This window comes from Lutjanus erythropterus, chromosome 1, assembly GCF_056507025.1.
Source record: "Lutjanus erythropterus isolate fLutEry1 chromosome 1, fLutEry1.hap2, whole genome shotgun sequence".
In the NCBI taxonomy this organism is placed as follows: domain Eukaryota; kingdom Metazoa; phylum Chordata; class Actinopteri; order Lutjaniformes; family Lutjanidae; genus Lutjanus; species Lutjanus erythropterus.
This window is the reverse complement of record NC_139317.1, coordinates 36,310,859-36,323,176: the sequence shown is the minus strand read 5'-3', so window position 1 is coordinate 36,323,176 and position 12,318 is coordinate 36,310,859. Positions and strand designations below refer to the sequence as shown.

General features: G+C 40.5%; 1 protein-coding gene across 1 annotated transcript in view; it reads left to right on the top strand.

The window, feature by feature from the left end:
* The window catches only part of tent4b (terminal nucleotidyltransferase 4B), a 29,925-nt gene continuing 17,607 nt past the window's right edge, over nt 1–12,318 (top strand). Inside the window, exon 1 of the mRNA XM_084720899.1 lies at nt 1–939. Within this exon, the coding sequence (XP_084577025.1) occupies nt 374–939 (566 nt within the window). The 5' untranslated portion in view covers nt 1–373. The remainder of the gene's footprint in view (nt 940–12,318) is intronic.

Here is a 12,318-nt window from a genome sequence, read left to right as displayed (position 1 = left end):
TACACTCCGCCATTGAGGGACCCACGATCAGGAGGAAAGGGTCAGAGAGGCACTTCGACAAGCAGCAGCTGCACGTTTTCCCCAGTCTGCAACCTCAACTTCGGCTTGAGCTACCGTTTTTAACACTTGACTCGCACTATTGTCGCATTTCCTGTGGATATTTTCGGTTGACAGCTGTGTGTATCGTCGCTACTGAGGAACGTGTTTTTACCAGATTCTAGAAGTAACGGGCAGCGGAGAACCTGAGCTAGCAGCAGCTATAACGAGGCTACAGCAGGCTAGCTAACATTAGCTAGCGACCTGGCTAGCTGCACACGAGCTGAGCATTGCTCGGTGGTGGGGTGGGGGGGCGGTGTGCCTACAGTGTCGTTTGATGGATCCGAGAATCGCCTGGTTTCAACCAGAACAACGTGGACCCGCTAACAACCTGTGGATGCAGATTTGGGAGACGACACAAGGGCTTGGGTACCTGCATGTAAATAACAGCTACACCGCTGGATCTCAGAGCACGTCGAGCCTGAAAGCGACCATCAACGGAGCGTCGGGAGCCGTCCTCAACAGCAGAAACGGGGCGCTTGACTCAAACACCGGTAGCGGTGAAGCTAGGACTCAGGGCATGTCGACCTCAATGGGGAACGGAGAAACGCCGGAACAGCGGGACTTTATACCACTGGAAACCAATAGCAACCACAACAACCGAGCCGCTGGCAGGGGCGGTGTCGGTGGTGGGGGGCAGCAGCAGCAGGGCAGCGGGGTCGCTGTGCTGTGGAGGGGGCTGACGGACGGACACCCCAACAAAAGGAAAAGAGACAACAAAGCTAGCACGTTCGGATTCAATTCCAGCCTCTTGAACAGTGGCAGCGGCCCCAACACAGGAGGCTTTGATGGTTACACGGGCACGCCATGGAAAGTCAGGAACTACTCAGAAGGAATTGTAGGGTAAGACGGAGTTTAATAAAGTTGATTAGATGTCTTATTTTTGAAAAGAAGCTTCTGGTGGCGGAGACACTTGCTTCCCACAGAGCAAGCCTGTAAACTAGGAGTTAATTAACTGTTATTTCGACGCCTTTAAACACTTTCACGCTGAAATCACGCAGGGAGAGGACTGAGGTTGCCAGTCTCACCCCACCCACCTTTTCATCCCCACCCACTTGAATCTATGGTTGGATAACTTGGTATATGTATATGTAACACCAAAATTGTCTGTGAAAGTGAGTCTTCCCACTAATGACCACGTGCATTTTAAAGCATGACATTTTACACAGCAAGTTTAAGGTATAGATTGTTTTAATCCAGACAGTCATTAAATGGATTTTAGAGTTTCTGCTTTCAAAGGTGCAGAAAACTGACTAGAAAGTCGTTGTCTGAAACAGGTTAGTGATCATATTTTTACATTACAAAAAACACTGTAGGGAAATTTAATAAACTATGCATTAAACCATGGATCAGTTGTTCCAGCACATGTATACTAGGTGACTTTCCAACGGACCTTGCAAAATGCCTGAAACATCCAAAAGGTTAATGATTTAGTTTTTTTTAAAAACAAATATTCAAATAGGAGGAAAAAAAATCACTGATTCAGATAATGCATAATAGATAATGCTGTACCAACAGAGAGTAGAGGGGCATTTTAACCCTGGCTTGCTGACAGTATGACTTCCATTAAGGGGTTAGACACCGAACGTTAAATAAATGAACTTGGACACAGTACACTTGTATAGTGTAGCCCAGGAGTTTCCAAACTTTTTCATGTCAAGAACCCCAGTAATAGATGCACATCAGACCACAGACCCCTATTTTGATTTTGTCTTAAGGAATCCTCTTTGAGTAATTTTTTGAAGTCTTCATTGTCAGTAGATGTTCATAGTAGGATCAATATAAATTGTCATCAATCAAAACCGCCAACTTTGTTTCTTTCCTTTTCTAACTTTCAAAAAATGTGATGGAAAGTTAAAATAATCCTCCTGTTCTGGCTAGGGAACCCTGACAACCCACTCAAGGACCCCTGCTAGTCCCTAGTTTGAAACCATTGGTCTAGCCTACTACTGCTAGGTAAGGTGCATATCTGAGTAAACTGGTCTGTCGACAAAGAAATGTTTAAACAGAGTGAGCCAAGAGATGGCATGGATGAGGTAACAGGTTGCTACCCCCAACAAGAGTGACACTTTTATGAGATGGGTGCAACTTCATTGGTTTTCCTCCAGCTCCCTTAAACTCACATGTATTAGGCTGACAGTATTTCATAGGAAATCACAGCTTATGTGTTAACCACATTTGTCAAACTGATGTTCAGTGAGTCTTTTGTTTTAATAATGTACTAGCAAGAAGCTGTGCATTGTACACATTAAAGCTGTCATTGCTGTATTGTTTCAAATGACTCAATACAGTAGGGATCCACAACATGGATTTTTTTTTTCATCTGATAATTACCTGCTTCTCTTGGCTAGTGCTGATAAGATAACCAATAATCTCACACTTTTGTAATTTAGTTCTGAAGTTCATATAACCTATAGGTTATGCACACCTGAGGGTAAGAAAGACTTGGGTGTGGTGAGCAAAGATAGATGATTTATTAGGTCTGACAGAAGCAGATCAAATTGGAATCACTTTTACAACAAAAACCGTACTGGCTCTTCAAATGTTGAGTTAATTTTTCTAGTTAAATTGAGCGAAAATATGCCTTGGATTTTACAGAGCATTTTGCTTAAGAATCTGAATTAAATGCCTCGACAGTCTGTGAAGTTAAACATTATTATAGACAATATTTACTGACTAATATATACTGATTTGATACTGCTAAAGCCCCCTATGAAAATGCACTAATAATCAGATAACCAGTGTATTCGTGAAGCCAAGGACACAAACAGAAAACAGAAACAGAAAACAACCCACATGCTGTACAACGATGAAACTCAGGCGCTGTTTATCCACAGCACCCACTGCAGTTTTGGAGAGCAGTGGCGACGTCCACACAAGTGTGGCCCATGCTTGGTTGTACTTGGTAGTTGTTGTGAATGCTGCCATGCACACATGGCCACAGAGGATATCCTGCGCAGGTTCTTTGCAGTAAGCATGCTGAACGATGGGATCAGGCGATTTTTTTTTTTTAAGCCAACTGACTGTTTTGAATCATTCACCATTAATAAGCTGATTTGTATTAAAATTTGCTATAAAATGCTTGTAGTTTGCTTTTTCATGAGGAACATCAGCTGTAGTCAGCCAGAATTTATTTGGCAATACTACACTACTGACAAGTTTTCATATTGGGAGGGGGGCATAATCAAAATGCTTATCAAAATAAACACATTTTTGCCAAAATATGGATTAATGAGTGTTCACAGGTGAATTCAGACCTTATTTGACAAAATGAGCTTTTAAATATGTAGAGCATACAGATGACCAAAGAAAATGCAAGTCATCTTGCATGAAGTTTTTATGATTTTTTTGGTACTTTTTTAACAGTCATTATTGAAGACATTTTTATTGCTCATCATACTTGCTGTTCTCTGGCAAAACTACAAACTGTTTGCAGCCACCTGTAAAACCGACAGGGGCTGGGTGTTTCTCAAAAGGTGTTGGGTGAAGTATAGCTTTAATGCAAAGCCTTTAGTGTACAATTCCCTGCATAATGTTAACAGGTATTGCTCCTGAAAACTGAGATGGTTAATTGTAAAACCAATTGAAAGGCAAATTGCGTAACTGAAGTTAATGTCAACCTCAGTGATCTGAATTCAGTCTATGATTTAGTGAAGTGCCAAATTTGAGTGTGAGTTTTGCTTCATTTGAGAGCATGTACATTTAGCTGTCCTTAAATTGCTCCTCATATCAGAGCTAGTCCTTTATCATAGGACAATACTATTATTTAAAGGTATTCTAAATGAACAAGACAATTATTAACTTAAAGCTATGTCATGGTGGCCTTCTCTCCTCACCAGTGTTTTTTTTAGATGTTATAACTGGTGAGAAACATTTTGGTGGGTGGGGCTTAGTTTTAAAGACCTTTTAGGTGCAGAGATTTCCCCCTTCCCCACCCCTTTCTGTTAGACATGTGTAGACAAGCAGAACACCAGAGTGTGGAGCTCAGTCTTTGGCTGATCCTCATATAGTTATATGGAAGCTCTGTGTTTGCATAAGGACATTCTTTAGTGATTAGCTCTGCTAATACCAGAACCTGAACCTCAGAGCCTTGATCACACTCACCACCACTGAGGGCTCTCTGTCTAACCATACACTGCTAATTCAAAATGCCAGCACACACTCTGGCATTACAGGAAATGTATTTTGAAATGCACATGTATAGTCCGACAGCATGCATGTGGTTATAAAAGCTGCCATTGTTAGGTTATGTTAATTCCACTGTTAAATCTTCACCCATAATACATGTTTTGTTGCTTGGGAGATGCAGTCTGGATGTAGGATGTATAGAACAGTGATAAACATCCTGTTCCACAATTGGTTACAGTGCATATATAATGTCAGTGATCAGCCAAGTCTACTTTTAGTCATTTATTACAGTATGCCTTGCTATCCTGGGTAGTAGTAATTAAGTAAATAGTAAAAACCCGAGTTCAATTTTCTTGGCTGATTCTGTTTTTGTTTTTTTTTAAGGGTCTGACCTGCCAATTCCGATTTTGGCCGATTCCAAATTTAGTCTTTCTAAGAACTATAACTGACAGCATTCACAAACATTTTTGCAACTTTTCTTGTAAAAATTAAATTGGATGTTCATAATAAAACACTGGCTATCAAATATTCATTGACTACTATTTTACATTTTCTCTAAAGTCCTCCAGGTTACGGCCAGGCCTTATTATAATTTTACATTAAGATTATGAATGGGGGAATGCGATTGCGCTAGATCATGGAGTTTTGCGGAACACAAGTTCAAGTGATCTCGCGTGGGAGCAGATGTAAACAAACTGGAGACTGACGCAGTGCAACAGTTTGCTGCAGTAAAACTTTGCCATGAGACAAACAGACGCAGAAGTTAAACAAGTCTGGATGAGAAAATGTTTGAGGAGACACATCAGTACAGGTTGTTTATTCTTCAGCCAGAACAGGAGGTGAGATTTTAACTGTCCCTCTGTGAACAGCAGTCTGCTGCTAGCTTGCTAACATTAGCCTAAAGAGCTGCAAAGTTTACGGCTGTTCTGTGACATAGTCAGCTGCTCTGTCTCATTGTAGACTGTCTGTCTTCTCTTTATCCTGTTCTTTGAATCTGTCGCTAACACCAACGTCATGCAAGCATGTGTCTGAGTGTGTGTAGCTGTGATCAGTGCTGTGGTGGGTGTGATATCATGGTCAGTTTGTCTGCTGCACGCATGATGTGACCATCATGCAGAACTCGTGTGTGACAATAACAGGCACAGAATCGGACATGTGACACTGACTGGCTGGTCACGCTGAAAACCAGCCTGTTCCAGTCTCTGGCCGATCGATTGGTGCATCCCTAGTAGCAATGAGCATTATAATGTTCATTAGCATCAATGTGTTGAATATGCAAACTCCCCTGTCGCCACATGGTATTCTTTTCATGCTGCTTACAGAGACACCTTTTACCAGCTGGCACTACGCATGCCCAGATCATACGCAGGTCGCTACCTGCTGATATTTGATAAAAATTTGCCACTGATTTGGAATTAATGCTTTGTAAACGCAGATTGTAAAAATTGATGGAGGCGCTGTTCAGACCTGGTATTAACATGTGTCCTGGCTATCCCATCACAAGTGGACAGCTATGAGTATGTGAGTTCACATCTGGCATGACACTGCATCTCCAGATGCTTCCTTGCTCTATATGAAAATAAACCCTGGGGTTGTTTTGTCAGTTTAACATCTATTGCTGTCCATTTGTTTGTTTATTAATTCTATTAGTTGTATGCTCAATACTTTAAAAAAACTTGCTAATGAAATCATTGCTGGCAGAAAGCCCCAAGTGCAAACTAGTACTACAACTGTCTGCTGTATGCTCTCGTGCATGCAGCTGAGAGCAACAACTGTGTGCGGTGTTGGAGTCAAGCACTGTCTTCACACTAAGTTGCTAACTAGTTTGTGTTGCTGGAAACTTCATACACAATCATCCCATCATTTTACATTTTAAGTAGAACTCTAATATTACCCTTCCCCTGATAACCTTCATGTTACATGTACTTATCACATCTGTTTGCTATGTGAGTGTTGTTACTAGCCAGGTAGTTCTGAGTAGTAGAAGTATGAAGCCCTGATTTTCCCGTTTGCCCTGTTAAAGCCACAGCATTAAGCTGTTAATACAAACTCAACACTTCCTGCAGCCATTTCAAATTAAAAACCCTCTAGTGTTGCAGTGGACAATAATAATTCTTTACAGGGCTTTTATTAGGAAATATTTGCAGGAACGTGTTGTGAAAACTCACAGACTAACAACTCCACTCTCACTTAACTCCTACAATACTCATATACCAGCTGCCATAACAAAACAAAAAAAGAAAATTATAGATGATTGGCAATCAGGATGGATGGCACAAAAAACGTCGTCGGTGCATCACACAGAACTCATTCTATCCCTGTGACAGGGCATTGGGGTCATTGGGTTTCTTTATGCTGTCTAGCCACCTCAGTGTGTGAGAGAAGCACAAGTGCAGTGTTGTAAGATATACTCTATATATATTTCATGACACTTCACTCAGTGTTGTAATAGATTCTTGCATCCGATTTAGAAGCTGTGACCGAGCGTTTTTTTGACATTTAGGCTTGTGCTTCCCTCTTTTTACTGTCATACATTTGGAGGCAGGACTATTATGCAGATTCGTTTAAGACTAGTAAACCTGAGAATCATATTTGCATTTGAAATGTGCAAGTAGCCAAAAGGGTGATGGTGGGAGTAAGTTCAGATGCATTTTTCCTTGGGACAGTGAGTCTGTACACTATATTTGGCCATGGGGATTGGCTAAAGAGGCAGAGGCATGTGCTTATTTGTGTTTTACGCTCCTCCAGTCTCTCTGGAACAGAGAGGGTCCAAGCAAGCAGCCCGCCTCATGATGGAAAAGAATCAGTGTTTACATGCTCCACACGGCCTCACTTCCACAAAACAAAGCCAACCCTCTGAGAGAGAAACCTGAGCCCCTTCAGTGTCTGTCCAATCAGATTGGGAGTTCTAAGGGAGTGTTTCCACCTCATTTTCTGATGGTGTAGAGCAGTTATTTAGATGCTTTATATGGGCACAGGAAGTCAGTGTAGCCTGGGAGAGCTGTGGCCCATTTCTGGCTGGATGAACTGTGTTCGGATCTGGTGTTGTGTTGTGGGTTTTCATTGTGTAGGCAAGATGCAATGTTCCAAAGTTCCAGTCATTTTATAACAGAGGGAGGCATTGTGAAAGAATGAATTCAGAGGGATAGGTGGATTTACTAGATGGGTCTGTTGTTTTTCTATTGTAACTGGCCAGTGGCATTCTAAATTACCCCACTGAAATTGGCATTTTAATTTAATTTATGTGTGAAATTAACAGTTATCTGAGATGGGTCAGTTCAGGTTCTTTTGTTTTGAACAGTAGCCTATTCTTCAGTTGAATTAAGTTGTTAGTTCAGTTAGTTAACTCACAAAACATTTTGGACTTAGTTGTGTGTATAGGTTGTTATATATACCTCCATCCCAAAATCTGTCATATTTGTGAGCATCAACATAATTTTTTATTTTTGTAAATCGTCAACTATAGTTCTTTACACATAGCTTTGCTGACTAAACATAGTCAGTGTGCCTTGTTACCACAGCCCAGTCCTGTACTACTGTGCCCCTGCAGAGCTACGTGAACATAGCATGTACTCAGGATTTTGTTGCTTCAATTCACTACATGTACCATGAACACTGACTGGGCACCCACACAAAATGTGCTGAATTTTCCTTGGGAATAGTCCGTTTCTCTCTCAGTCTCCTGCATCACTTGATTTGCTGTCTTGCTGTGAATGCTAAGGCATGAGCTTCTGCCCTGTTCTTACATCTTCATTTGAATCTCACATTCTCACATGTGTTGCATGTCTTATTCATGCAAAGCAATTTGCTCCTGTGACCCAAAATGGTAGTGGTGACAGAGCCTCCTGTACTTGATTCATTTTAGTGGAGCTTAGTGTTGGCAGCTAGTTTCGAGTGGTGAAGCAGAACATCACTTGCAGGCTAATGAAATGTGTGGCTAATCGCTCACTGATGAGTAGCCCTGGCCCATGGTTTTATTGCCATTTATTGCCACTGTCTTTTGGAGATTTATGACTCCCAGCACTAACACACAGATAGCACCTCTGTGACTGGAGCTCCATTATTAGAACCGTGGTTCATCCAGCCTCTACTGGCTGTGACATCTATGTCACACTCTCCCCTCTCTTTCTCTGCTCGCTGGCTGGCCCTCAGCCAAAGCATGTAAGCCAGACTGCATGCTGGTCATTTGGACTGTAGGTGAAACAGCCCCCCTTTGAACAGCACGTGTGGGCAGCTCTCCATAACTCAGCCTTCCCATGTGTAGTGAGGAATGTGTTTTTCTTTTTTTTTCTCTCTCTCTCTTCCTGTCCAATGGAAGCCCTTCCCATGCTCCAGACTGATGCAGTCAGCAAGCGTCGCACAACACTTTTTTCAGAGTGTGCTCTCAGACTGTGACCTTCTCAGCACGTGTACAGAACGACGGTGCTCTGACAAGTTCCTTTTGTTGTGGCCTATGTCTACATTTATTTTTTGTCATACTTTGAAAAAGTGTTTTTTATGGCAACAGTATTAGTGTTATTGTTTTAGTATCAAAGTGCTATCAGCTTGTTACCACACCAGAGGTGAAGAAACTTGAAATAAAAAAAATTAACAAAAAGTTAATTTGAAAGTGAATAGGACAAAGTGCAATAATTTATATGGCTTATTTTAGGTTATTCTTCCCATTTGTATTGATCTTATGTTGAAGAGATGTAAAAACAAATGTGAAAGCTGACCAATGTCCTCAGGGCTCAGAACTGTTTGTGCTGAGTCATAACTTTTCTTTTCACTTACATACTAACAGCAAAACAGCACAGTCATACTAAATGCTTAAACATACTTCACTGCTTCAGTGTTGGTAAGTTAATTTGAAACTGTATTTAGCAAAGCCTCAAACTATTTTATTAGTAGTCAAGCTACAGCAGTGCAAACTTTGTTGAAAGTTGTAAGGTACGCTACAAACCTCTCCAGTAGCTTACTAAATAGACATGTTTTTTTCCCTTCCGATACCAATATCTGAGTTCAGTTGCTTTTGTAAAGAGCCAGTTTTGTTTTCCCCCACAACCCCACAACAATTCAGTCTGATCTAGTGTTCACAATCACAAAAGAAAGCTAACTCTAAAAGTCTGCTCTAGGTTTTACAGCAGATCTCCACAAAAGCAAACCAAATCAGGAAAAAATGTTGAAATGACAGCGCATGAGTTGGCTATGATAAGGCAGACTTTGCAACAAGATCTGATGCTGTGGTTAAATTGGCATTTCTCTCATCCACTCACCATTATTAACTTTGGTGCACAGGACCTCCTAGCTAATACATAACACAGTATCGCATCACTGCACAGACTTGCATACTTGCTAACAGTGTTGGGCAGCAATAAATTACTCAGTAATACGTCCAGTAACAAGTCATATAAGGGATTAGAATTTCCAAAACAGTATTTATATTACATTTACTAGAGTTAATGAATTACTTTTTGATCCAGGTAGGCTATCCTATGTTGTGTATGTGCAGAAGGTCAGGACAGGTCACATCAGTTGCAAGTGCAAAACACTCAATGAAGGGCGGAGGATGAGGGAGAGAGGCATATTTTTCACAGGTCGAAGTTTTGTCATTATTCTGAGTTTGTTTGGCTCCTCCAGAGAGAATATGTAGTGATAGAATCTAATTTGAAGGCCACATTCAGAGAGGTGGACTGGGTTTCCGCCACAGCCAACATCAACAGGGCTGCCAACAAGGTCCAAATGTAATATGTGCAACAAATTACTTTTGATTCCAAGTAACGAGTAAAGTAATATTATTACTTTTTACTTATTACTCCTTAAAAAAGTAACTTACACTTCTTGAGTAAGTTGCCCAACACTGCTTGCCAATACCTGATGCTGTATTTTTCCCCCATGGTGGTACTGGAGCTGACCTGTTTTTAAATTGAATCTATTTCAGGTTAAGAAATATAATAGACAAATGGAATACATTTGGAATGACTGTCACACATTGTATATTCATTTTGTTTTTACAACATTCAAACTGTACTTCAAATTTTGAATCAAAAGCGATTGCTCTAGTTCATGCAGGCACCAGATCAGTTGATTTTGCTACAAACTTACTTTCAGAAAGCTAAGTCAAAGGGTGGTCACACCAAATATTGATTTGATTTAGATTTTTTTCTGTTTGCTCACTTTGCATTTTGTAAATTGCTAAAAATAAACAGTAACATTTTATATTTTTGAAAGCATTCTTACTTTACAGCATTTCTTCAAACTTTTGCAGAGTACTGCATATTTAATTTAATGAAAACAACACATTTGTTGTTGTAACTGACATTAATCAATGCTCTGTGCATTTTTATTCTATAATTTTGTGCTGTTTTTGAGTTTGCAATCTAAAAAGAATTTAGTTCTTTGTGGAATACCCCTCATGTGCACTTCTTCATTTACACACATTTTTTAATCCTGAGCATCTCTGGTGAGGTGAGTTAGAACACTCAGAACAGAGTGCGGTTTTGTTCTCTCTGGAACAAGTTACCTGTGATTATTAATGAATTATGCAAAAAAAAAAAAAATTTTGCAACTTTCTTTTGCGATTTTCTCTTGGTTCCACAATTTCATTGCAAAAGTGCTTGCAAGTATCGCAACATGCATTGCAGTTTTTTTTTTTTTTTTTTAAGAAAAGCTGCTGTGAAATCAGGCATTTTAGGCTGCAAAAATACCAAAAAGGCCCATGAAATCCTGGAGGGAGTGTGGTATGATTGACAACTTGTCAGATGCTGACCCTCTACTGGTGTGAGACTCAAGACCCCTAGCTAACAATATGTTTATCCTGGCACTAGTATTGGTGTATTTTTCTCAGCTGTTCCTGTTTTGACTACAGTACTCTGCTGCACCACTCAGGCATGACCAGTGTTTGGGCTTCTGTGTAACTGGAGCCGTTCTGTCCCACTGGCCAACACTTAGCACCCTGGATCAGTTCATTGATGAAACATTAATGAATCCGCCATCTGTGAGACATTGACACCTCCGCCTCTGTTTGTGGTTGTCCTCATTTTGAAAAGCGGTGTGGGATGTGACTTGTTTGCCTTCTGGCAACCCTGTCAGCCTAGACAGAGCAGTGTCATGTAACACACACTACCGTCTTTTGTTGCAAAAGATATCCAGGCCCAAAATTTCAAGCCTGTGCAAATATAGAGGCATGCTCTTGTGACTCTCTGGGACAGTGTGGCCACAACAATAGTCATCACTGGACACTGGAATATTGTTCATTGCAACATGGTCATCCATCAGTAATCTGTTGTTCTTGCAGGTGTTTTTTGACACATTTGTTATGTCTTATTGCCTGTTTTTAAGTAACCTTTTAAATTCTAAAGCTAAGCTACAAGCGCTTTGACACCTTTTTACCATAGTGTCAAAATATCTGAACAGGCAGTAAGTAGTGCTCAGTGTGATGCGACAATAACCTCTTTTTCCTTCATCCTACCCAACTTAACAGATGGCTCCTGTTCACATGAAGGCATTTTAGCACCACACCCAGTCCTCTCTTTCTCTCGCCATTTTTCTGTTGCACCTACCTTATGCATGTGTCTGGCCCTCTACCTTTTCATTTTTTCCTTTTTCACACAGCTTTCCCTTATTTTTTCGTCTCTTTTTACCATTGCCGTCTCACATTTTCTCTGATTCTCTCTGTAGGGATATTGAGGATCCCACTGTGGCTCATTGTGAAGCATTATTTTATACTGCAAAAACATGATGATATGCATCATAGAGTTGGAAAAAAAGAATTGCAGTAGCAGCGGTATGACAGCTATGCTCAATTAGAAACCAGTTCCCACGCCATAGGAATTGATGTTGAACTACAGCAACTGGCTAATTAATTGATAGGTCAGTTGACAGAAAATTAATCTGCATCTTTTTAGATAATTTATTGAATCTTCATTCAGTCATTTTTCTTATTCTCTGTTCTTCTCTTTCTTCTCAAATGTGATCTTTCTTGTCTTAAGATTATTGCAAACTGAATATCAGTGTTTGTTGTTTGGACAAAACAAAACACCAGTAACGTTACCTTGGGCTCCAGGAAATTGTGACGGGCTTTTGTCATTGTTTACTGATGTTTTATAGAACAAA